Source organism: Lynx rufus, unplaced genomic scaffold (genome assembly GCF_022079265.1).
Source record: "Lynx rufus isolate CCGP_SWC_20201006 ecotype Redwood Valley unplaced genomic scaffold, mLynRuf1.p SCAF_8, whole genome shotgun sequence".
Taxonomy (NCBI): Eukaryota; Metazoa; Chordata; class Mammalia; order Carnivora; family Felidae; genus Lynx; species Lynx rufus.
In genome coordinates this window covers 121,170,419-121,196,779 of record NW_025814896.1, presented here as the reverse complement: position 1 = coordinate 121,196,779, position 26,361 = coordinate 121,170,419, and the positions used below count along the sequence as shown (strand labels likewise).

Sequence of the window (26,361 nt, the reverse complement as noted above, 5' to 3'; positions counted from 1 at the left end):
ACTATCGGTCTGGAATCTTCCCACTAGAGTTCGGAAGCTCTAATTTCTAAAGAAGTTACCGTTTGACTCCTCCTCTAGAACATTAATTTTAAAATGCTGTACTTTTCTGGTATCTTTTTCCACGAGTAAAATTATTCAAAGCAGAGAAAGACCCTATTGTTCCAACTCCTATTTCTGAAACAGTCGCTTGACACAGTGATTCACAGAGGTCTTTTTTTTGGTGTAGAGCCCGTCAGATGCCTTCCGAAAGTCTGAATAAATTCCACAAGCCCATGTCCCCAGCGATTAAGTACTCTTCCTTGACAGAGTAAGTTAAACGCTGAAACACAGGGCAGCAGTGTTACTGAGTCCCTGCTCTGTGACAGGAACTGCTCTAACTCCTGGGGATACACACAGAACGTCCTGACCGGGACAGCTCACGTTCTACTGAGGAAAGGCAGACAACAGGGAAGCAAGTAAGTAAAATCAGCAGAGCGCGTAAGAGGAGGGTACGTGCTCTGGAGAAAGATAAAGCAGGAAAGGGGCACAGGGTCGCAGGGGAGCGGGACAGTGGAGAGGAGGTCAGCGAAGGCCTGAAGGAGCGAATCACCTGGCTCTGTGGGGACAGAGGCCCTGGGAAGAGGGAGAAGCTGGTGCAAAGGCCCGGCAACGGGCCTGAGCAGCTGCCGGGAGGTCAGAGCCGCTGCCGGGACGGTGAGTGAAGGCAGAGCAGGGCGGCGAGGGCCTGGCCATGCCGGGCCTTCCTGGCCTCCACAGGGCTCGGGCTTTCCCTCCGGGTGAGATGGAGACCAACACAAGTGACAGGACTTCACCCGACACCTCAGCAGGAACACTGCCTGCCATGGGGACGGGGCCCCGGGGCTAGGTCAGCGGCCCAGCCCCCGGTGGCCCAGATGGGGGTGGCTGTGAGGGGGTGTGGGGGGGTCAGAGCTCTCTTTCGCAGGAGGGGTCAACAGAGCGCACTTGTGGACGGCAAAGAGAGGGCTCAAGCACGTGTTCACAGTTTTTGGTCTGAACTGTTGAAAGAATGAACTTGTCGCTGACGGAGACGGGAGGGCGGAGGGACCGGCAGGCACTGGGCCTCGGACCTGGGGACCGAGCTCCCCCGTGTCTGTGCAGATGGACACTTACAGGGGTCACAGGGTGAGTGTAGGCAACAGCCGGGGCCGAGGGGGAAATCTGGGCATCATGAGAGATGGCATGTGAGACAGAGAGAGTGGGTGGGCCTGACAACAAGGGCAGTGTGCGCAGGGAGAGGTCTGGAAGCTTTTTAACACTCGGGAAGGACTCATCATGAGGACTTCCTGAACAGTTGTCGACCACACGAGCTACACGGGCTGTGATGAGTTCTGCGTGCCCCGGCGGCTGCCACGCCGCCTTGCAGAGAACACAGGAGGCGGGAGCTCCCGACCACAGCCGAACGTTCGAGTTCCCTGTGACACAGCAGTGCTGGCACACGGCGGATGCCCCGCCGATGGCTGCCAGCCACCGCATGAGCCAGGGTTCACTTCTCTAATAAACAAAGAGCCCCTACAAAGCAGAGAGGGGACCGGGCCCTCAAAGGCCACATAAAGCACATGCCACAGAAGAAAACACCTAGCTGACAACCACGGTAAGCGTCCAGCCTTACTAATGATTACAGAAATGAGGTTACAACAGTGGCCTATCACGGTTCTGTCTTTCAAATGAACAAACCTAAAAGTGAGTAAAGAGCTGGGCAGTGAGGGTGCCCTCCGGGGGTGGGAGGCAGGTGGTGATGAGCGGGGGTAAAAGCTTTCCATGCGCAGATACCTTAACCCAGCCTTTCTACTTCGAGAAATTGATATTTCCAGGAAGGGGCAGTAAGAAACTGTTAACAGGGCATCTGGGTGGCTTATTTGGTTAACCCTCTGACTCTTTGAGCTCGGCTCAGGTCACAATCCCACAGTTCGTGAGTTCAAGCCCCGTATGAGGCTCTGCGCTGGGGGCGTGGAGCCTGCTTGGGATTCTGACTCTCCTTCTCTCTGCCCCTCCCCGACATGTGCGCACACGCTCTCTCTCTCTCTCTCAAGATAAACTTTAAAATAATTTTTTTGGAGAAAAACTGTTAAAATTCAACTTTACAAAAGTACTGAAAACCTGAATGGCCACAAAATGTCACTGAGAAAAGTGCTGAAAACAGAACACCATTCACGTTTCCACGGGAACCAGTGCCGGCTGTCTTGTGTGATGGTGCACTTAAGAAGAAGAGGTCGGTTCTCTCGACCCGCAGTGCCTGTGCTCCGTCCTGTTCAGGCCGCAGCCTCGGCATGGGCCGTTTCCTGCTGGCTCACAGCTTCAGAGCTGATGTTTTAAGCCATGCAACCACAGACTCAACTTTTCTCTCATTTGCAAGTGGAAGAATGGCTCAAGCACAACGGCTCCATGGAGACGGGCTCTGCCCAGGCTCCCTGGGCCTCCCTTCCCTCATCTGCACTCTCGGAGGGGTGCCAGGTGCTGAGGAAAACCCCTGAGCCAAATGACATGCCACGCAAGGGTGATCGGAAGAAGCGAAATAAGATACAAGATCAGAACACAGCGGAATGAGTGCTATCCCAAGGATGTGTTGACTGCTTTGTGACTTCAAGGTGGCCCCCCCGGTAAAACCAAATTTGTGGGTAAGTTTTGAAAGGAGTAACATTGCTCAGTTTCTTAAAAATTTTGTATGCCAGGAATTACAAATCTCCTACCGCTTTACAAAAGTAGCTGATTGCTTAAATTACTGTCGATTACTGTCTGGTAGAACAGCTTTGAAGAGACATTTTCAATGCGTTCCAGTGAGTATGTTACAGTTCCCCAAGGAGCACTTTTAAAAATATGAATGAACTTGTTAATTCTGTGGCAAGGTCACGTCTTGGTTCCTAATTTTCTGAAAAACAGCTTCCTACTTTTCTGAGTTCCTTGGAGCATTTAATTGTAGCTCAGACTTCACATGCAGCCCCAAATACCTTGAAGGGTCCTTTGCTTTAACACGGGCACCTCGTGGGACTTTAAATTACTCAGGAGTGAGGCGGTGCCCACATGTGCAGGCCTCCCAGTGCTGAGTCCGTGTGAACGCCTTCACACGGGGGCGCCCACATTCTGGGTTACGGGGTGGCTGGCAGGTCGGGGGCAGGGCCCTGCTCTGCCACCTACCAGATCTGCAACTTACGCAAAGTTCTGGGCCTCAGTTTCCTCCTCTGTAAAGTGGGTATGACGACAGCCCCCTTCTCCCAGGGCTGTCTTGAGGGTTAAGTGAAATTACGGAGAAATGGAAGTACTCATGAAACAGTGGTTGCAATTCGATTTAAACGGATGAATCTTCTGTTTGTGTTTGATTTGCTAGTCATCACATACACGTGGGGGAGGGGGGAAGGCGTCTAGTTTTCTTTCCAGACTTTACAGGGGTCACGTCTTCAGCCACAGAAACCTCACCGGACCAGCTCAAGCCCTGCTTTAGCCATCATGAGACAAAGCCTCGGCCATGGGATCGTCTCCACGTGCCACCTCTGGGAGCACCAAACCCCCCAACTGTCAAATTCCCACAACTGGTGGGGTTTTTAAGCGCAAAGCTTCGAGGAGTAAAACGCCTTCCAGGCTCAGCAGAGGATGACAGACGGCCCAATTCCTACAGCAGCCACTGGTGGCTTCTAACCAGACAGCCTGTCAGGAGGCTGGTGGGGGCAGCTGCTGAGGGCACTGGGTCTGACGAGATGCAGGAAATCAGCAGAGAGGCCAGGGCAGGACGGCCTCACTGCTTCCATCCGGTTCTTTTCTCATTTCCCGCCCCGCAAAATTCCCAGCCCGGTTCTCCTCCGTGAGCAAGCCAACCTCAGTGCCTGCCCCTGGCATCCTCACCCACTCCGCGAACTCGCTCCCTGGGTGCCCACGTCTCTCCCGTGATTCTGACTGCCTCCTCCACGCAGGGAGCCTTTCCCTAGCCAGCTGCTCTCCCGAGTGCCACGTACACCTCTCCGGGCGCCTGTCCTCTGCTGTACCACTCACCGTCAGCCTGCCGGGAGCCATGTGCACTACTCCCCCCGGAGCCCGCTTTCCCCCTGCGAGGGTGCCCCCCACGGCCCCACCCGCTCTTCCCCAGGCCCTGCTTCTCGAACCCTGCCTTTCCACGTCCCGTGCGAGGTGGGCAGGGGACTCACCGGGCCGTCGAGGCCGTGCTGGGCGGCTGTTTTCTTCACCTCTGGCTTGGACGCGATGATGAGGTAGGTCTCGATGCCCTTCTCGTCCAGGTACTCACAGCGGCTGCCCCCGTCGCCCGGCTCCACATCGAACTCGCCCTTTAGGCAGTCCATGGTGCTCTGGGAGATGTGCACACGCCTGGACGGCAGCAAGAGGCCCGGGACCGTCAGCGGAGGGTCGGGCCACCCCGAAGCCCAAGGCTGCCGGGGAGGCGGGGACACACGTGCCACCAGAGCTCCAGCCGGGGCGCCCCGGTGCTAACTGGCTGTGAGGGCCGTGTGGCCCCTGCCCCTCTGGGCCTCAGTGCCACATCCGCGAAACAGGAAGGAAACACCCTCAGGCTGCCCGCAGCACCGGGCCAGGTGAGGAGCGTAGAAGGCCGCTCTGAACTCGGTGGTGATCCTACCGTTATGCACCTCACATGGCTCCCACCCGCCGTCAGGGGGTTGTTACCCGTTTCTGGGGAGTCACCACTGAGGGACAGAACCCTGACTGCCCCGGAGGGCCGCTCCCTGACCCAAGCGGGGAGGGTTCCTCTGCGTCCTCGGCCCGTCCGCCCTGACTGGCTGCTGGTATAAAGGAGCTCGAGCCAGGTGTGCACCACGTCAGAACCTGTTCCTTGGGTTTGGCGCCCTGCGGGGAGCCTTGGAGGCGGCTAGGTCTGTGCCGGCATCTGTGGCCGGGGAGATGGGGCCAGGAGAGGACGGGGACGAGGACACACGGCTGCAGAGGCCCAGGCAGGAGGCAGCTGGGCCCGGGGCAAGCAGGCAGGCGCCCCGAGGAAGAACACTGCTCCTGGGTGTCTCCCGGCTGAGTCCCAGCCCCGACGGATGGACGGTCCCCTCCCTCAGCGCCCACGCCCGCCCACCGGGAAGGAGATGCTCGCTCACCCGGGGATGCCACCAGCCTCCATCTTGTTGGCCACAGTGACGTCAGTGGACCACACGTCATACTGCCAGCGCTTCTGGCCCAGGACGCCCCCCAGCACCGTGCCTGTGTGCACCCCCACGCGCATGTCCACCCCAGTCTTCGTCTTCTCCCGCACGTACCTGCCAGGCACACACGGAAAGGAGGAGGGTTGGGCATGGCCGTGGCAAGGTGGCCGGCCCTCTGTGCCCTGCGGGAAGAGTCCTGCACTGGCTTTCCCCCACTCCAGGCCGAGGGGGCCGCTGGGCACTCCACAGCTCTTTGCCTGCACTTCAGCTAAGTGACCTGTGGCTAGGGGTCCAGCAGGTCGGCCCGGGCCCAGGCTCGCGTCGCGAGTTAGCGTGATGGGGGTGCAGGCAGGAAGCCACAGAATAATGGCCGCTACCTCCCCGCGTCCACCTGTACCAGGCACCCGCGCGCAACAGGGAAAGCTGCCCCGAGGTGAGGGAAGTGGAGGTGAATGATCCTGAACTACCCACCCCCCACATGTTCCCAGCACAGCATTTGTGTCTAGGCCAATGTCAGAGAAGCTCTAATCCAGAAGATGGTAACAATGCAAAACCGCCCTCTGGTGTTAAGGTGTCCCACCCCTCCGCCCCCACCCCGGCCTCCATCCTGGTGGTGGGGTGGGAAACTGCAGCAAGGAGCCCCCTTCCCTCCTGGTGCCTGATCCCAGCCAGGGCCTGCCTGCTGGGGCCTCTAAGCCACCTGCAATGTGACAGCGACAGGGGAGGGTGAGGGGGGAGAGGGCAGCGTCCTCCCAGTGGCGGAGGCAAGAGCCCTGGCTGGGAGCCCAGAGCAGAGGCCGGGGCCCTGTCCCACCTCTGCTGCCCCACGTCGCTGCCACACTCGGACTTTCCGACCTGAGACGGGCCTGGAGGCTCACAGTGAGAAAACACGGAGAGAAGGGACGGGGAGCCTGGGGGGACTCCAAACCAGCGTGAGGAGGTGTGACAGCCTTTACCACGACTGCCACTTCTCTAGAAAACAACAGTGGATGCAGGCTGGGCCCCTCAGAGGCCACGGAAGGCTTTCGGCCCCTCAGCTGGCAAGAAGGCGAGCCACGTCCCCCCTTCCCAGAGCCGGGGGCTGAGCCGCCTGCCGACCAACACGGCACCCACGTCCCGTGGGGGCCTGGGGCGCGCCGAGCCCCCACGACGGACCACGGAAGGCCCGCCTCTCCCGCGGTCCAGAGCCCCTCCCCCCAGAGGCCCCACTCACGAGATGGCCTCCACCATGGCGAGCCCCATAAGGATGGAGCAGACGGCGTGGTCCTCCCGGTAGTCGGGCAGGCCGCAGATGCAGTAGTAACAGTCGCCCAGGATCTTAATCCGCAGCTGGTGGTATTTCTGAAAGAACAGGGTGTGCAACGTGGCTCTGAGTCCCTCGTGGGCACGGAGGGCCGGCAGGGGGCAGAGCAGGCACCCGTGTGAGGCGACCGTGGGAGCCCCGAGGGTGGCCCCCCGCCGCGCCGGAGGCCGAGCGGGGGCCGGGTACTCACGGCCGCCAGCTTGTCAAAGCGGGCAAAGAGCTCGTTGAGCAGCTTCACGAGCTCCTGGGCACTGCAGGCGGAAGACAGCTGGGTGAAGCCCACGATGTCCGCAAAGAGGATGCTGGGAGAGCAGAGAGGGCGCCACCGTGAGGCTCCGGGCGGCGTGCCTGGCCCCACCACCAGCTCCTGCCCCAGGACCACAGCAGAGGGGTCCCTGCTCGACCCCAAAGCGGCAAGCCCCTGGCACTCCCAGGGCGAATGAGGGGCTCTGCCGTTTAGTTTATCCTCGTGGGCCTCTCCTCTCCGGGCCTCCTTCCCCCACGCTGCCTGTTCCTGCCCCATGATGAAGTCACCCGTCTTGGTAGGAGCACAGCTGTTAGCCCCTAGCCGGCCCGGAATGGCTGGGTGACCTCACAGACGTCACCCCCGCACTCTGGCTGACGTCTGTGCGATGATGGGGACTGACTACATGGCCCAGACGGCTCATTCTCGGCATCCGTCTGCAAGACTGCTCCCACGGGGGCCGAGGCTCACACTGAAGGCGTGGCCTAGCTTCTAGTCCTGGGGGAAGACTCTCGAATCCCACAGTGCTTGGCTGACCCCACAAAGCCCAGCCCCTGTTCCGCTCTTGGAGCCCAGGCCCACGGGCCGGCGCACCTGACATTCTCGTGGCGATACATGTACATGGTGTTGAACTGCTGCTGGTCCTTTTGGCTCTCGTCCTTCTTCATGTCCTTTAGCATCTCGTCAGCCACATGCTTGGGCAGGATGGAAAGCATAAGGTTCTCCTGGGAGGAGGAGGAGAGGGTTGGTGGAGAAGCAGGGTCTGTCTGGTCTGCACCCTTCCACGGGCAGGTTTGGATACTTCCGGGAAGAAACACCCCGATGCCGGTGACACACATCAGCCAGGAACCAGCTGACCTTCCACGGGGCCTTACAGGGGCCTCCCCCACGCTGGGAGGCAGCCGGAGGCCCAGGGCAACAGGCTCAGGGCTGTGACGGCACACCTTAAAAGCCCTCACGGGAGTCAGAAATCCATGAAGAAACCCAAGCTTGGTTCTGTACCTCCAGAGTGTCCTCAATGCCACAGGAAAGGTGGCAGTTCCTACGTGGACCCGTTCTCTCCTGCACCGGGAGGGTGCAGGATCTGGGTCACCCACCCCACCTTGCACAGAGCGATCACCCGAGAATTCTGACTGAACATAACATGACTGAAGACCGACTAGGTGCCAGGCGGCATGCTATAACGTGCCAATGCCACAAAACGAGCGAGTTGCTGCCCTCAGAGGGCTGAGGGTCTCATGGGGATGGGTAAGCAGGCCCAGCGCAGTGCATTACGGTAAATGCCCGGACGGGAGAGGGACAGCGGGCAGTAACAAAGAAGGGTGGGTGTCAGAGTCTGCCGGGGGTGTTGGGGGCAATCAGGGACACTTCCTAGAAGTGAGGCTAGCCGACTGACATGCTGGGAACATCTCGTCAGAGGGAGCTGCTCACACCAGGCACAGAGACCTGGGACACGAGGTTCAGGGACCTGCAGCGGTTTCCATGGGGGCAGGAACAGGGAACCGCGGACCCACGGCTAGGTTTGGAGGGGGGTCCACACTGCCACCTGCGGGCCAAACCTGGCTGCCGCTGTTCGCACAGATAGTGTCTCGCGGGGCGGGGGGGGGGGGGGGGTGGGGGGGGGCCAGCCAAGCTCGTTTGTTTACATGTCACCTCTGGCTGCCCCCTCGCTCCAACAGAGTCGAGTTGCTGTGACAGAGAAGACGTGGCCTGCAAAACCGAAAGGGGTTTCTGGTGCTTTCCAGAAAACGTCTGCCGACCCCTGGTTCGCATCCTGAAGGGCCTCGTGTGCCAGGCAAGGAACGGGGAGCTCCTTCCTGAAAGCTGGGGGGTAGGCCCAGTGCCCAGGGCTGTGACACAGGAGGGCAGGCCAGGTGACCAGTTAGCAGTCATCTGGGCAAAGTGGGGCTTGGCGACGGCTTGCATCAAGCAGGCGGGACAGGCCCGTGGCTTGGGCCTCTGGGTGGAAGGTGCCGGTCTCTTTAAGTGAGGAATAGAGAAGGAGAGAGAGGTGAGGGGAAAACCAGGGCAGATCTGGGACGCGTGGCAGGCAGACACTGAGCTGGCTCATGGGTTGAGCCTGCAGCCCCGCAGCACGGCTCAGGCTGAGCAACAGGGACAGGGGACAGGAGACAGCCCCCGGGAGTGGGTGCAAGGGGGTGAAGCCAGAGCCAGAAGCCCAGGCAGGGTGCTGTGCCAGGAACCCTGCGCCCCAAGATGGGAGGCAGGTGACGATGGGGAGAACCTGAGGTTCGCAGGATGGAGGCCGGGAAGTGGGGCTACGGCGAGGCTGAGTGGAGGCCTGCGGGGCACAGCAGCGAGAGAAGTGGGGAGGGGGTAGGGGAGGAGACCGAGGCAAGACTGGGAGCAGAGGCACGGCAGGGTCTGACCCCAGCGGCGGAGTGGTTCTGAGGGAGCCATGCCGCACAGGGCAGCGGACAGGGAGGAGGAAGGTGGGCGGGCGTGGGAGGGCCAGGCGTGCTGTGTGTCGAGTGCCGGCTGCCGGAGCCACCTGGGGGCTACGCCACGAGCTGCTGCCTGGCCTGCCCAGGGGTTACTGGACCCCAGAGGAACACAGGCTTGGCAGGGACACCAGCCTGGTGGGTACAGGGCTGGGGGACCTCGTCTCCCACCAGGGCCCTGGGCAGGGTGAGGGCCCCAGGCACGGGGGCGCAGGGTGAGGGCACCGGGCTCCTGTTCTCCCTTGTGTTCAGCGGGCCCTGAGGCCAGAGAACCCAGCGCTACCTGTACTTTAAACACACCTTCTCTGAAGCAGGAGAACCAAGGTGGGGAGGTTCTGCTCCTCTCCTCCGGGTGGGGCAGCCCAAGAGGCTCCCCAGGGTCTGGGCAGAGGGCTGGGGCCTCACCTCCTCCGGGAGAAGTCAGCTTTGCTGCAGGGACAGCCCCTGCCCTTCCGCTCCCGGACAGTCTGAGACCAGAGCCCCCGCCCGCTCACCCATCGCACCACAGGAAGGTCCCTCTCACTTATCCCGGTTTTCGTGGGGGAGAATCGGTCCTCTTGCGGAAGTCACACCGTCGTAAGCAAGCGAGGCCCCCTCGGCCCGGCGGGCCTGGCACTTACAGCGACCACCGTTATTCTTCCATTTCCACAGCTGTCTCCAGCACTGCTAAAACCCTCACGAGCAGCAGCGTTGCAGGGGAATGAGAAGCCGAAATAACCCGTGTTATGACCTCCATCTGAGCCCAGGAAGGAGCAACGGGGTCTCCTGGACGCTGCACCCTGGCACACCCATCTGCCCTGCCGGTGTGTGGCGAGGGGACTTCTGAAACCAAACTAAACCCAGGCACCTTGGAGAAAGCGCTCAGCTGGGGAAGAACAGGAGCCTCCGGGAGGATTTTCGAGAAAAGCCAGAGAGACCCGGGGCCCTGCGGGCTCTCAGGGCAGCCTGGGGGGAGGAGGCAGGCTGGAAGGTGGCAGCGAGCCTGGGGCTGGAATCCGGGGTCGTAGCCCCCGCCCGAGTGTGAGGCGCGCTGGTCTGTGCCAGGCCGGCAGGGACAGGAGGGCGTGGCAGTTAAGAGCCCAGCTCCCTCAGTTCCCTATATTGCCACTGACTCACCGTGTGACACCAGGCTGCCACTAACTCCCCTGTGCCTTGGTTTCCTCGTTGGGAAAGCAGGACGAAGTGACCCTGACCCGAAGGCACTGAGAACGGTGCCTGCACACGGCAAGTGCTCAATGTATTACAGCTCTTCTGTCACCTGAGGTGAAGTGTTACTGAGGGCGTGGGGTCGGCAGGTATCTCAGGAAGATGAGGCCTAAACCTCCTTTGGGCTTTGAAGTTGGCCACAGGTTTATAGCTTAAGAGTCCCAATGGGGTGTCCAAGGTGAGCAGAAAGTCCTCGGCGTCACTTGGCCAGGAGTAGGAGCTCTGTCTGGTCAGGCACAATGACGAAGGAGATGCAAACAAGGGTCCCAGCTTCCATGCGTGTCTTAGCCTTTCTCTCCCTCCTTCCCCACCTCCCCTCCCCACACCCACACCCCACCAGAGGTGCATGCAGGCGCTCACTAGGGGGAGGAAGAGGCAGATGTGTGACGAGCGTGGGGGGCACCCGCCAGCCTGGGGAAGAGGTCGCTCAGGTGTGTGAGCCAGCAGGGGGCGCGGGACACCAAGGATTAGGAAAGTCACAGTGCTGTGCTGGGCCAGCCTGTGCAACCCCAGCAGCCGTTACCCACACGGTCAGGCCTTTCCCGCCCTCTCAGACCCTGACCCTCCAGAAGAGCTTCTCTGGGTTCCCTTGGAGCCAGACTAGTCCTGAGAGGTGCTTCGTGCCCCTGACCACAGTCCCAGTTTCTCTGAAAACACAGCCAGGCGTCTTCAGGGGTGCAGGGCCGCCCAGAGCAGGTGCGGGATGTGGCTTGGCCTCCCCGGCATAGAGGCAGAGCCCGCTCTTCCTAAAATAGCAACTACTATATGTTTCGGAAGTCATAAGAATGTTCCAAGTCTCTGACCCATCAATAGCTCTCCTGGGAATTTCTCCAACAGAAATAATCCAAGAAAAGTAAAAAGATGTGTGTGCAAGAACTGCATTGTAACCTCACTTATACTCGAGGAAAAGACTAAGTGGCCCAAATGCCCAGCTGATGGCTCATTCGACCGGGACACATCCTTCAGATGGAAGATTATGGAACCTCAGAAGTGACCATAATGAAAAGTGCTACGATAAGAAAACGACCAGACGGCAACTATATCCTGAGAAGGGGACCACAGACCCACATGCGCATCTGAGTCAAGGCGGAAGAGTCTGCACGAAACACAAAAGGGTAACTTGATCTGGCGAATGGAATTCAGAGAAAACCTGAAATGTTTTTCAAAACTGCTATATGGTTATACTGCTGGGGCTGCTTTTTCAAAATACTTTCTAAACCGGAAATAAACACAAAACTTCCTGTTGCCGCCAGCTGTGACCCTGACCCCAGCTTGTCTGTAATAACCGTTCCTGCAAGTCCGGGGGTGGAGGGGCGGGCTTTGGACCCCCATGTCTGCTTGGATGTGAGCTGAGGGAGGAGACTGATGGCCGGGGAGGACCCCTGCCCCACCGCACAACGGAGAGGAGGCAGAGGCCCTCTTAGGTTGCCGAGTGACAGAACAATCACCATAGGCTGGTTTCTTGCTGTAGCTCTCAAATACCACAACCCCCTGGGCAAATGGACACCAGTGACCAATATCAAAATCGTCCCTCTTCTTTGCTAAGACTTTCTCATCTGCCCTCGACTTTTACATACGTGTAATACTGTCTCCATTTTGCAGGTGACCCAACCAAGGCATGGAGGGGCTAAATGGTTTATCCCAGGTTCCTCAGAGTTAGTGACAGACAGCACTGGAACCCAGGGCTCTTTGACCAAAAGAACGGGTGGTGTTTTCTTCTACACCAAAGGATGTGCTTTTCACACACGAATTCTCCCACCCACACTGGACGCTGTTCCGCTACAAATGTGAAGGCACAAGAAGTGCCCAAATCTTCCCTAGCAAGGACCTGACAACACTGTTCTAGAAACCCAGAGGTGAGCCCACTGGAACATTCTGTGGGCCCCAGTGCTCATGGAGTTGTTAGGGCACCTGGCTACTCCTTGCAGACGGGGGCTGAGCTGAGACGTCCGTGGTGCCCCAGCACGGGGCCCGGCAGCATCCCAGACCACCTGTGGGGCTCAGGGAGGCCAGGCCGGGCCAGTGGCAGCTGCTGGAATTTCTTCTGATGGGTCAGCAGGGGAGAGGAGGTGGGTGCTGCTGAGGTGGACCCCCGGGCCTCCATGACAGACCTGAGCAGGCCTCAGTGACCTCCCTCAGCCTCAGTGTCCCCCCTGCCCCTCACTGGCTGAGGGCACGAGAAAACGGGCCAGTGCTGTGAGGCCCTGTCTCAGTGACTGGCAGTGGACCCTGAGTGTAACCAACAGGGCCAGACATGAGGGCCCAGAGATGCTGAGCCACCCCAAGTCCGTGAGGGAGGCCAGCTGCGTCAGTTCCAGAAGGCCTCTGCTAGGACACATGTGCAGTGTGATGCCACCCAATGGACTGAAAGCGGCCCAAGAACACGTGGTTGATGTGGGGAACTTGGCATTCGACGCTGCTACCTGGAGGAGAAATCTATGGGGAGTCCCTGGACGTCGGAAAGCTGTGTTGTTTCCAGCGCAGAAAGAATGTTCGAAGAGTCAAAGCAGTTCAGTCGAAGAATGCGCTGCCCTGAGAGCTAGTGAGCTCCTGCCCCGGATGCTGGGTGAGCAGGGAGTCAAGCGCAGGATGGAAGACTAGCCCGGGGACACGGAACCACCAGACTCCGTAAGTCCAGGCCTGGGGCCCTGCGACATGGCGCCACACAGAGAGACGGAGAAGGTGGTGAGCTGCCTCACTCGGTCTCCCTCTGGTCCTACCGTGATTGGATGGTTATCCTAAAAATACACGCAAAGTCAAGGCCGTGACCCTCTCTGGGAAAAGAACCAAATAAGCCAAAAGAACGAACAAGCCCTGAAAGTCTCTAGTGGGCTTTCTGGGTACAGCAAAAAAACTACCCAGATCCTGGGGAGAAGCACCTGAGGCCCGTCCTGGGCGGTGTGCCACCCGGGGACCGGGGTCGGGGGGTGGGGGGCGGCTGGCTGGGGCGCAGCACGCGTCCTGGGCCTGGGATGGAGATCTGTAAACACGCATTTGCTGCACTGCTCAGGTGAGCAGTGAGCCCCTGACCAGGGCGGTCTGTCAGCATGGTCCCCCCGGGCTCTGGGAAGGAACCAATCGAGCCTCCTCCTCCTCAGCGGTGACTCAGGCCAGGCCGCGCCTCTGTGCTGGCTCAGGATTGAGACAGAGGCAGGAGGCCTGCGCTGTCCCCAGGGGCCCTGATGAGGCATTCAGGAGTTCATTACAGCAAGGCGGCCGGCAGGGATCTGGATACATGAGCTTGGCTGATGAGAAGCTAAGTTTCTGCAACATCCTCGAAAAGGGGGCAGCGGCAGGGAGGGAGACTTCAATGGAGAGAGAACTCAGCAGTGATCTGGTGAGATGCTGCATGAAGCAAACATGTAAAGTCTGTAAGGTGGGGCCTCGTGTATGCGCACATGTGCCCTATACATGTGCTGTGTGTACACACACGTCACCACAACCCATCACGGGCTATGAGCAGAGACACAGCTGTCCGCAAACACATCTGTTCTGGGCCTGATTTCTCCAGACTCTTAGAGCTTCCGGGCCGCTTCGAAGCCAAAAAAGGGCAATGGACTCCAACAGTGCCCATCCCGGCCTGACCCGCTGGGCAGAGGAGGCAGCAGAGGAAGGAGATGGGGGGCAGGAGGCCCTGGGCGGCTAGCCCCGGGAGGTCAGAGCCCAAACGGCTCATCTCTCCCTGATGAGAGGGCGAAGGACCACGGCATGTAAAATCTGGAAACTCCAGAGCCGTGCCGGGGGGCAGGCAGCCACCATCTAGACTAGGGACCCACATGTGCTACTCTGCCCAAAAGACACGGTCACAACCTCACTCAAAGAACAGTCACTGGTCGTCTCTGCAAGTCCCCAAGCTAAATGCTGGGCAGGTCAAAGGTGAAGAGTACTCCTAAGAGCTCGGGTGGTCAGGGCAGTCAGGTCACCTGGGAGTGACTGGTCTCGGGGGGCAGGAGTGCTATGCTGTCTTCAGCCAGGGGTGTGGGAATTCACAGGGGACGAGGGGCTGTAGCACTCAAAACCCAGCATCTCTTTAAACAAGACCCTCCAATGTGAAAACAGGCTCTGAGCCAGCATCCCCAGGGTCTCTCAAGATGTCGGCTCCAAGAAGGAAGCAGGGCCACACTTAATCTTGGCATTGTGGGAGCCAGACTAACAACTAAGTCACCACCAGGACATGTCACCTGGAACAGAACAGAAGTTGCACAGAGCCAGGGGCAGCCCAGAACTCTTGCCCTGCTGGAGGGGAAGAGGGGACACAAACCATGGGACTTCGGTCACTTGCCCGGAGGCCTGCCTAGTCTCTAGAGACGGGGGCCAAGGTGACTGCAATTATCAGGAGATTGCCCTTTAGGCGCAAATACGGTCTCGTGTGTGGAATCTACAGCCCTCGCCTAGTGTGGCTATACAGAGCAGGTGCCCCTCAGAGATCTGGTGAGATGCTGAGCCGTCGACGAGGAGACGTGGCCCGAGGGGCAGGCCGTCACCCTCTAGCACAGCACTGCCAGAACTTTCTGCAAAGAAATGCTCTGTAACCTGTGCTGTCCAGTATGGTAGCCGTAGTCACTTGTAGCTGCTGAGCACACGAAGAGTGGCCAGTCCAACAGAGGAAGTGAGTTTTAATTTTTAGATTTTAATTCATTTCACTGAAGTAGCCACACGTGCCTAGGGCTACCACATCAGACAGCGCAGCTCTAGAACGCCGCGGCACGTAAATACGGCTTCCGCGCCCACCGTGGGTAACACAGAGCCGCTGCCTAGAGTGCCGCCTTGAGAACGACGCTGCAGCCGCCTCTGTGATCCATGGGAAAGAGCTCAGTATCCGCTTCCGACCTTGACCTGGAAGCAACAGCTCAACCCACCCCGGGCACGAAGTTTCCAGCGGGTTAAACCGACCCGCTCTCTACTTGTGAGGGTCGCTCGTCGTTTGGCTTCACTCCCTCTGCCTCCTCCCAGGGGGGCAATAAATCTTGCTGGTGCTTTTCCCAAACACAGCTCCCACCTTCCTCTTCTCCCTGGGCCTCCCCTCCGGTCCCACTCCAGGGCTGGCCGGGCTCCTGACCTCCCCCCCCGCCCCCCCCAAACACACACAGGGCTGGCCTGGCTGCTGACTCTGGTCCCTCCCACACCAGGGATGAGCCACTGCAGTCCGGGGAGGACTCCCTCCGCCTCCCCGCTCAGCCCTCACTAACCTGCCTCCGCCCTTCCACGTGGATCAGGGCTCCATTCTCCCCACCGCACACTGGCCAGCACCCACTCCTCTTCCTGAAAAGCCACCCAAGAATCCACATCCACCTTGTTAAATCCAACTCCGAACACACCTCTCTGAGCCTCCTCAGCAGGTGCTGACGCCCTCCACAGCCACCTTCCCCGGCGCCCTGGGCACCGGCTCCGCGCCGTGCACTCTACTTTGCGCTCACAGCTGCTCTCCTGCTGCGTATTTAAGGAGCCGCAGAACTGCAAGCTCCCAGCTGTGCCCCGGCCAGATCCTCTGGGTTACACCGTCCCGTGTTGCTTCTGCCCTCTGGGCACGAAGCGCCATGTTCCCGGCGGCACATGCCAGGACACAGAGGGGCTTGGCGTGCCGAGGCAGTCGCCGGGGAAACGGAGTTTCTACTGGGTGCTTCTCTCCTTGTCCCCCCTCTGGCTGCCTTCTGCAAGGCCCTGAGAGCCTCTGGGGCAGAAGAGAGGGTGCAGGTCTGAGACTCACGTAGCAGAATCACCTCCTATTGTCCTTGAGGAGAAATGATAAAAGTTTCCCCAGGTGCTGCCTGGTTGCCAACTGGCGTTGAGCTCCCCAGCCTGAGGCGCTGTCCTACAAGGCCCACCATCCTCGCCCCGGGAGGGCCCAGCAGGAGTCTGCAAATGCAGGCACAGCCCTTCCAGCCTGCCAGACGTGGGTTTAGCGCGCAGGATGACTGCCTTCCTGGATGTCTGTGAAACATCTCCAACTCAGCGGGTCCTGACTCTCCACCCCCCACCGAACCCATTCCTCTCACCATCCTCCCCATCTCCGTAAAGAGCCACCCGCCCTGCCCTTCCGATCGCCTCCGGGCTAAAATCCTGACAGCCATCACCGACTCCCCACTCCCCCATCCCCCATGCCACTCAGCAGTGAGATCTGTTGGCTCTGCCTTCAAAACACACCCAGAATCCTTCCCCTCATCACTTCCATCCTGGTCTAAGCCATTATCCGCTCTCCCTAAAATTACTACATAGCTTCTAACTGGCCTCCCTGCTTCCACTGCTGTCTCTTCTCCACCGGCAGCCAGACTGATCCATTTAAAACCTACAACCCTCTATAAGTCCATCAAACTGATGAATGGATACATAAATTGTGGTTTATATACACAATGGAATACTACTCGGCAATGAAAAAGAATGAAATACGGCCTTTTGTAGCAATGTGGATGGAACTGGAGAGTGTTATGCTAAGTGAAATAAGTCGGGCAGAGAAAGATACCGTATGTTTTCACTTTTATGTGGATCCTGAGAAACTCAACAGAAGACCATGGGGGAGGGGAAGGAAAAAAGAAGTTAGAGAGGGAGAGAGCCAAACCATAAGAGACTCTTAATAACTGAGAATAAACTGAGGGTTGATGGGGGTGGGAGGGAGAGGAGGGTGGGTGATGGGTATTGAGGAGGGCACCTGTTGGGATGAGCACTGGGTGTTGTATGGAAAGCAATTTGACAATAAATTCCATATTAAAAAACAAAAAAACAAAAAAACAAAACCTACAGCCCTCCAATGTCTCCAATCTCCTTCAGGGAAAAAGCCATGGTCCTTACAAGGTCCTACAGGACTTGTTCCTCATCATCTCCCTCCTTTACCTCCTACTTCTCTTCCTCTCACTTCTACTCCACCTTCACCTGCTGCCATGATGTCCTGTGAACGTACCTCAGGGCCTTTGCACTTACTGCTCCCTCTCCCTGGAACATGGCATGGCTCACGCCCTAACTTCAGGTCTCTACTCAAATCTCACTTTATCAGAAAGGCTTCTCTGGCCATACAATATTAAATAGCAACCTTCCTTCACCCCCAGGCAATTCCTATGCTCCTTCTCCTGCTTTGCCCACCACTGTCCTACCTCTAATAGCATATGCTCATTTATTTAATATCTATCTCCCCCACTGGAATCTGTTCTGCTTACAACTACATCCCTAGTGCCTAGAAGAATGCCCCAAATATTTGTGCAATGCTCTCCTTTAGACCTTCTAACAATCTTATTCCAATCTCATTTCACAGACAAAGAAATGGGGCCAGAGGGCATGATAACTGACTCAAGGACACGGGGCAAGTAAGTGGCCTGGAGAGGATGTGAATGCAAACCTTACTCCTGAGCCCTGCGTTGTCAGATCCTCCCATTTCCCAAGGTGGTCAGAAATGTAAGTTTTTATGTAAAATGTCCAAATCCTTAAGTATTAGAAATTTAAAACTCTGAGCAGGTCAAACAAAGCCGATGCCCACAGGCCAGATGTCCAGAGACTACAACTGAAACGCCTAGTAAACAGAACTGAACAGAAGCCGTGGCCAGGAAGGAATGCGTGCCAACCCTTCTCTGGGTTTGCTGCGATGATTAAATGAGATAATCCAGTAAAAATGCAGCCCCGGGCCTTGACACCAGGTAACTGTCCAATCAACTACGCCATTACTAAACAAGATGTCGGTCCCACAGCCAGAGAAAGGCGGGGATATTCCATAGCTCGTCTTGGACAGCAGACACTAAAACCGGGGATAAAAGTGCCGTGGCAGGATGTGACCCCGGCAGGGCCCCAGCTCAGAAGCCACCCCCCCCCCCATATGCAGTGCCGTCTGCAATGCTGTCATCACCACCAGGGCCCGGGTCTACCTGACACAGCAGATGTCCTCCCACTGCCAGGAGCGCGTCAAGGCTTTAGAACAACCTGTGCTCCGCGGGCTCATCACCTGCATTATCTAAAATGCGGATTCGTTCTAAGTGCTGAAATGCTAGAATGAAGAACATTCTGTGAAATCCAAGAAGTGGGGGGTGGGAACCAACAGAAGCACGGATTTCTACCCCACACCATGGGAAATCCGCCTTCTGGCTTTTCTCAAACCAAGATACATTCAAGGCTAAAAACGAAAACGTACAACTATTAGCTATATTCACGAGTGGGCGTGTGAGGAAGTTAACACAGCAAGTGTATTTCTTGGTTGACGTTGGGATGAGGGGGTCCTCTGTGGCTGTCTAGTAGACGACGGGTCTGCCCCACCCGCGTCAGGTGCCGCGGGCACAAGAGCCTGGCCCCAGGCCACCACACAGCAAGAGGCGGAGCTGTGGCGCAGTGGGACCACGTTCCTCCCACCCCACCAGCCTCCTCTCCCCCGGCGGCTCCCCGGGAGACGGGTCCCCAGCCCCAATCTCACTGTTGCCAGGACAACAGTCACGATGGACAACTGAGGACAAGAGGTAGCTGATTTCTCGGTTCTTCTCGCTCCCGCCCTGACTTCCCTCTTCCCCACCAGCCTCTCGTGAGAGCAAGGCTCAGGGGCGGGATTAGTCTCTGCCGTACCCTCACGGCAAAAGGCCTCGAAGGGAACAGTGAAGCAGGCGTGGGCAGAGTGCAAGGAGGGACATCAAGAAGACAAGACACAGCCGAGCTTACGAAATGGCAGCATGCCAGAATCCCAAGCTCGGGGGCTCCCGGGAGAGACGTTTGTGGCTTTTATGGTAAAGGGGTGGGTCTTCCCTCCAAGACATGCTCAAGGGCGGAAGGTCCTGCACCTAGGGAAAGACTCCACCGTGAAGAAGAAAGGCCACCCCTGGTCACAGCGACCCTGGGCTTTGGGTTTAAGTAAAAGGAAAGGCAGAGCAAAGTGGCCATTCTGCCCTGCGTGTCCCCCCAGGAGCTAAGTGGAAAACCACCCAGCGTCAGCCTACACCGCACTCCCTAGGGCGCCCCGGACGAACATGACCTGGCCCTCACTGGGGCCGGTGGGTGGTTTTCTGACCTAGACTCAACCCTGCACGGTCAGCCCTGGGCTCTCCCTCCTCACCTCTGAAGGGTGGGGACAGAGGGCAGCCCTCTCTTCCCTGATAAGGACAGGCTGACCCATCTAACGGAACGTGGTCTGAAGGAAAGGCTGGCTGCCCTCTGTGCCATCCCGTCGTCCCTCCACCCTCCGCCGCTTCCTTGACTTCAACCACGTCCCCCTCCCTGGGAAGGGAACTCGGAGCGTGAGATCCAGGGAGCTCATGATTCTGCAGTTTGCACCTGGCAGTAGGTATGTGCCGGGTGGACTTCCCCGATGCCTGTCATTCCCAGATGGCAGCTGGGGCGCTTAGCAACCTGCAAGGTCCCCAACTAAACTCTGGTGTATGGCCGCAGGGGAATAAAGGAAAACAACCCCCGTTCTTCAGTCCCCTGGGCTTCCTGCTCTACCTTAACGGGCCCATGGAGCTGGGTCCTCAAGTCCACTTTGACGGCCACGTGTCACAGGTAAGGGCCATGGACTGCCTACAAAGTGAGACACGAGCACGCCAGGGCCACCCTCCCGGACCTCAGCTCCGCAAGGACCTCAGAGCTGTCCGGCCCCGCCCCTCCCTGCAGAAAGTAGCCTGGAGCCAGGGAGGCTTAAGCAGGAGTGACTGGAACCTGAGACGCCCATGCCCCTTCTTTTCACTACCCGGACATGCCCACCTCGGTGGCAAAGCAGAAGGGAAGCCTGTGCACCAGGCCCAGGGCTGCTTTGAACGTTCCCTGGGGACGACGGCTGATGTCCACCTGTTGGGAGTTGCCTGCCCTTAGCAGGAGGCTGGGAACTTTCACATGAGAGAGCAACCTCCCCGGTGACAGCAGTAAAGAAAACCGAATCAGAGGCTCTGGGATGGGATCCCCTGGGCCTCTCTAACTGAGGAGGGGCCGAGGCCCAGAGAGGAGCCTGCCCGCTGGAGGCCACACAGCCACCAGGGCAGGACTTCCCCTCAGCACACGGTGCTTCCTCCCAAGGCAGTTTAGAGGACAAGATAAAGCCACGCCGACAAAATACAAAGCGGGATGCGGATCGTAAGAGCCAAATTCTGAAATGGAGCCGCCTCTGCAAAGGAGATGCTGAGAATTTAATTGGGCATTTTTTTTTACAAAGGCGTTTAAACACCGTGAGTGGCTACTGTGGCACTGACCTCAAACAGCTCCTCAAACGGGAGCCACGTCCAAACCAGCTTCTGTTTCATCTCCTTCTAGGACTTTCTGCAGCCCGTTCTAGCATTTTCACCCCGTGATCTCATTTTTATGCTCACCAGCGGCCCTCACAGGAGGACAGTGAGATGGGACCGCGGGTCTCTGCTCCTGGTCCACCCTCGGCCAACTTGCCCGGGAAGTCAAGTCAGCCCCGTGGGAGGCAGCCACCTGGGTCTCCTCCCACCTCGACATCCCTGCAGCAGGAGCCAGTGTGACAGCAGCAATAGCACTAAAGGGCCTCACCACGTTTGACTCGGCTTCGTGTCCTTCCTTCAAGTGATTCCCCAACAACCTGATGAATGGCGCCATCTTCAATCTCCCTTTTTCAGAAAACTGAAGATGTCACACCGTGAGAAGGTGGGAAAGCCAGGTCTCACTGTGGCCCAGAAAACGCTGGAGGAAGCGTCGGATGGAAATCCCAGGTCCAAACTCACCGGCAGAAGCTTGCCTCTGAAGTGCAAGCTTCAGACTCTCATGGAGAGGAGCACCCAGCACGCGGTGTGTGTGTGCACGGATCTCAGGCTCCTGTCCTTCCGGGCAAGGAAAGGAACCTACTGCTCGGGGCTGTCCCGACACTCACCAGGTGCCCTTCTCTGCGGTTTTAAAAATCAGGCTTGGGCGTGGGGTTTTCTTTTGAGGCGATGAGTAGGTTCTGGGACCAGACAGAGGTGGCGCCTGGACAACCCGGGGAAGGTACTCGACTGCACACTTTCACGTGGTTAACTTTGTAAGAACGTCCCCTCCGCGGAAAGGAAAAAGAGAAGCAAAGCAAACCCGCAAAGTTCTAAAACCTTTCCTAGCTGAGCACACGACTGATCACGTTTGTATTTTTTAAAATTGTTTTTAAAAGAAGCACCCAAACGATGGGAAGTTTGGGGGTCTTTTCTATACTTCTCTGTTTCTGCACACTTTTATCCACCAACAGCAGCACGACAGTAGTCAGTGCGAGTGGCTACGGGGTCCAGACACGGCGCTGAACACACTCTTTACGTTTAATGTCCACAGCAGCCACAGGACACAGCCGGAGAGGCTCGAATATCTGGTTCTCGGCTGCTACTCTTATATTCTCATAAGAATTCTTGGCTGCTTTCTACGAGAATCCTCTACGAGAATGAGGCGGTACTTCTATAATCAGAAAAACATGGTTTTAGGACCCTCTCAAAACACAGAAGCACAAAAGACTTGAAAGAATAATTGTCTATCAGCGTTTTTTTCTTTACACTTGCGCTTAACAGATATCGCACGACATATGTCAAAAAATACACAGAAGCCTCTCCCAAACCCCAGTCTACCTGGCTGTGACTTGAACCAAAAGAGTCAACAGCAGGAAAGGGCTCACAGGCCACCACGACCACCGTGGGGCCTCTCCCCTGCCACTGCGGTTTGTCAACAGGCATTTCTGGAGGAGTTGCAGGTTCCACGTCAAAGAAGCCTTTTCTCGATAAACAAGGAAACTTTAACCGTCTAAGTGCGCTCCCATTCACGGTCGGGAGGAGTGCCAATTGTTAGAACATCTATATGAGATGATTTGGTAATATTTCTCAACATTAAAAATGTGCCAGGGCGCCTGGGTGGTTCAGTTGGTTAAGCATCTGACTCTTAATTTTGGCTCAGGTCATGATCTCACGGTTGGTGAGATCGAGCCCCGCAACGGCGGGGGGGGGGGGCCTGCCTGGGATTCTCTCTCTCCTTCTTTTTCTGCCCCCGCCTCAAATAAATAAACTTTAAAAAAATAAAATCACTTAAAAAATAAAATAAAAACGTACGTGCCTCGTTTCTCAAAAAATTAGAACTCTACGTAGAACTACCATATGACCCAGCAACTCTACCTCAGGGTATATGCCCCCAAGAACTGAGAGCAGAGACTCAAACAGGTACCCGCACAGCCGTGTTCACAGCAGCTGAAAGGTGGAAACAACCCAGTATCCCTCCACAAATGAACGGATAAACAAATGGGGTATACGCATGCAACGGAGTATTATTCAACTTTGAAGAGGAAGGAAATCCTGACAGGGCTGCAACACGGATGAGCCCCGAAGACACCACGCAGAGTGCAACAAGCCGGTCCCAGAAGGACAAATAGTGTCCGATTCCACTTTTGTGAGGTGCCTGGAAAAGGTAAATTCATAGACATAGAAAGCAGGATGGCGGTAGCCAGGACCGGGGGGAAAGGAGGTGGGAGAGCTCATGTTTAATGGCCACGGCGTTTCAGTTTGAGATGATGAAAAAGTTCTAGAAGCAAATAGCGGTGACGGTTGCACAACACTGTGGGGGTACTTGGTGCCACTCAACTGTACAATTAGGAGCCCAATTAAAGAAATGTCACGTCTCTATAATGGAATACAATGCAGTCACTAACAAGGATGAGGCAGTGCCACATCGACTTAGAACCCTCTCGAAGACAGCAGGTGAAAGATCAAGTACGGAAGAGGGGATATACTATTTGTGTGGGTGCGAAAAGTCTGTGTCCCAGATCCAGATTTGGAAAGAACTGGAATCCTGAAAGGGCACACGAGACATGACGGTAGCTGTCTGAGGGATGGGGAAGAGGACGGCTGTGTGTGAGAAGCTTACCTTCCACGGTATAACCTTTTTCACACCTTCATGATTTTACACTATGTACATTTTTAGCTACTTAAAAATCAACATAAAGAGGGGCGCCTGGGTGGCGCAGTCGGTTAAGCGTCCGACTTCAGCCAGGTCACGATCTCGTGGTCCGGGAGTTCGAGCCCCGCGTCAGGCTCTGGGCTGATGGCTCGGAGCCTGGGGCCTGTTTCCGATTCTGTGTCTCCCTCTCTCTCTGCCCCTCCCCTGTTCATGCTCTGTCTCTCTCTGTCCCAAAAATAAATAAACGTTGAAAAAAAAATAAAATAAATCAACATAAAGAAGTATAAAATAACATCCAAACTTTGCTTCTTGCTATTTTTAAAAAATGTTTATTTTTGAGAGAGAAAGCCAGTGCAAGCAGGGAGGGGCAGAGGTGGGGGGCGGGGGGGGGGGGAACAGAGGATCTGTGCTGACAACAGCGAGCCCAAAGCGGGGCTTGAACTTATGAACCACGAGATCGTGACCTGAGCCGAAGTTGGACGCCCAACCGACTGAGCCCCCTAGGCACCCCTCTTTCTTGCTATTACAGAGGAGCTTACACCAGACCAACACTTAAGCCACGAACAACTACAGAAGCTGGATAAGACAGCTATCTGAAGCCTATGGGAAACAACCAAGGTGGCTAGGATGGGAGGGGACAAGGTCTCTGAGGGCAGGGAAACACACTTGAGCGAGCCCAACACACTCTGTCACTTTTGCCCTTGAGGTCAGGGTTCAGAGGATGGACGGAGAGCAATGGCTTCAGCTTTCAAGGGGGTGGAGAAGCAAGGATGGGTGAGCAAGCATTCCAAGGCAGAGCAGTGGGGTGAGGTCCTGGAGATAAGAGAGCCTTTCTCTACACAAATCCTGCAAGGCGTCTGCCCACCGCCAAGCGACATGGGGTGAGAGACCAAGAACCCAAGTGGAAAGTGAGAGCTGAGAGGCTAACACTGAAGGGTAGTTTGGCTGTCTTATTGTGGCGGGGAGTCCAGGGTCCTTCAAGGGGAGGACCAGCCTTTGAGTTAAGACCCTTGAAGGACTATTTCCTAAGAGGAGGCACAACAGAAACCAGCTCTCGGACTAAGCCCCAGCCCCAAATCTTCTAGACCCCACATTGGATCAAGGTGAGGTGCAAGAAAAGTCAGTCCTTTCTGGAGAGACACATCCTTCAGAGCTGCTACTATTTTCCATACATGATATTCAGCATTTAATTTATCCAGCATTTTTTTTAAAAAGGCCAGGATGCGGGTGGCTCAGTCAGTTAAGCATCCGACTCGTGATTTCGGCTCAGATCATGATCTCATGGTTTCGTGAGTTCGAGCCCCACATGGGGCTCCACACTGACTGTGTGGAGCCTGCTTGGGATTCTCTCTCTCTTCCTTTCTCTCTGCCCCTCCCCAACCCGTGCTCTGTCTTTCTCAAACTTAAAAAAAAAATTTTTTTAATTAAAAAAAAATGTTAAAGCCCATGATGCCATGAGATGGGACCAAAAATCAACAGGGAAAAGCAGACACGTCAGTATTTCAGATATTGCCGTTGTCCAAAAGTTTAAAATTTTTACTATGTTCCAAAGAATAGATGACAAAATGGAGAACTTCACCAGAGAAGTGGAATGTGTCTTTTACTTAAGTCAAATGGAAATTCTAGAGACGAAAAAAATGCAATATTGAAATTAAGGATGCAACAGAGGAGCTCAAGCACTGAGCAGACAAAGGATTAGTAACCTGGAAGTCACATCAGTATAAATATTCAGTCTGAAGCAAAGGAAAAAAAAAAAGGAAGATTCAGAAAAAAACAGAGATTTCTGGAAGATGGTAATGTCTAACAAGGACATCTAGAGTCCTGGAAGGAAAGGAAAGAATGGGGCAAAGAGATACTGGCTGAACATCTCAAAACTGATGAAAGACATCAAGCCATCAATTCAAGAAGCTCCTCAAATACCACGCGGGGTAACTGCAAAGAAAACCGCCAGGCGTGTCACCATGAAACTGCTGGACACCAGAGACAGACTGTAAGAGCAACCGGAGGAAAAAAATACAAAAACTACGTATTACTTTAAAAGGAGCAAGTGTGTCAGGCAGCCAGCCGGCATTTCAACAAAAATAGAAGCCACAGGATAATGGAATGACGCCTTCAAAGGGCTCTGAGTCCAGCGCTGTCGACCTAGAATTCTACCTCTGACAGCAAGTGACTTCCAAAACCGAAAGCAAACTGAACACATTTCCAGGCAATTAGAAATGCAGAGACTTCCCTAACAGACCTTTGTGAAGAGTGACACTAAGGGGAATTCTTCAAGAGGATGGAAGAGCTGGACTGACAGGGCAGAGCCTGCTTGGGATTCTCTCCCTCTCTCTGCCTGCCCCCCCCATCTCTCTCTCTCTCAAAATAAACTTTAAAAAAAAGGGGGGGCGCCTGGGTGGCTCAGCTGGTTTAGTATCTGACTTCAGGCTCAGGTCATGATCTCGCAGTTCAAGAGTTCGAGCCCCGCATCGGGCTCTGCGCTGACAGCTCAGAGCCTGGAACTTGCTTCAGATTCTGTGTCTCCCTCTCTCTGTGCCTCCCCCGCTCATGCTCTGTCTCTCTCAAAAATAAATACACATTAAAAAAATAATAAAAATAAATAAAAAATGGATAAATAAAAAACTTGCAATAGCCAGAAAGTCTGGGGGGAAGGGGAATTAAATGTTGGGAGGCCCTTGCACTGTGCCCAAAAAGGTAAAAATACTAATTTGGGGTAGATGCAAATGCATCATGATGGACATGTATCAGCATTACTTCATTGTTGGAAGATATTTTGATGCATTTTTGTAAAAATCCATGTTGTCTTTAAGTACATCAAAATCAATCAAAAATGAGAGGTCAAAAATCAAGTTCCGACGGATTTCAAAGGACTGAGATTACACAGAATATGTTCTCTGACTGCAGCAAAGTAAACTGGAATCAATAATAAAAAGAGGGCCTTAAAAATTCCCTGTATGCTTGCAAACTAATTGATGTACCTTCAAACAGCCTGGGGATCAAAGATATCTCAGCGGAAATTAGAAAGTATTTTGAACTAAATGACAACAGAAATAGGACATATCAAAATCTGTAGAAGGAAGCAAAAGCACCTAACGCGGGACATCCGAGCACCAGGAGCGTGTTTTAGAAAAGAAAAATGCTAAAATTAGTTAAATTCCATCTCAAGAAGGTAAAAAAGGACATGATCTCAACCTCAAAGAAAGTAGAAGA

The 26,361-nt window shown here is 55.8% G+C and overlaps 1 protein-coding gene across 2 annotated transcripts in view; it reads right to left on the bottom strand.

Moving 5' to 3' along the window:
- The window catches only part of ADCY3 (adenylate cyclase 3), an 88,848-nt gene that overhangs the window by 13,600 nt on the left and 48,887 nt on the right, over nt 1-26,361 (bottom strand). For both annotated transcript variants that reach the window (XM_047068792.1, XM_047068791.1), the window contains 5 exons: nt 7,271-7,401; nt 6,623-6,734; nt 6,343-6,470; nt 5,085-5,243; nt 4,155-4,332 (listed from right to left, as the gene is read on the bottom strand). In XM_047068792.1, the coding sequence (XP_046924748.1) occupies nt 4,155-4,332; nt 5,085-5,243; nt 6,343-6,470; nt 6,623-6,734; nt 7,271-7,401 (708 nt within the window). The remainder of the gene's footprint in view (nt 1-4,154; nt 4,333-5,084; nt 5,244-6,342; nt 6,471-6,622; nt 6,735-7,270; nt 7,402-26,361) is intronic.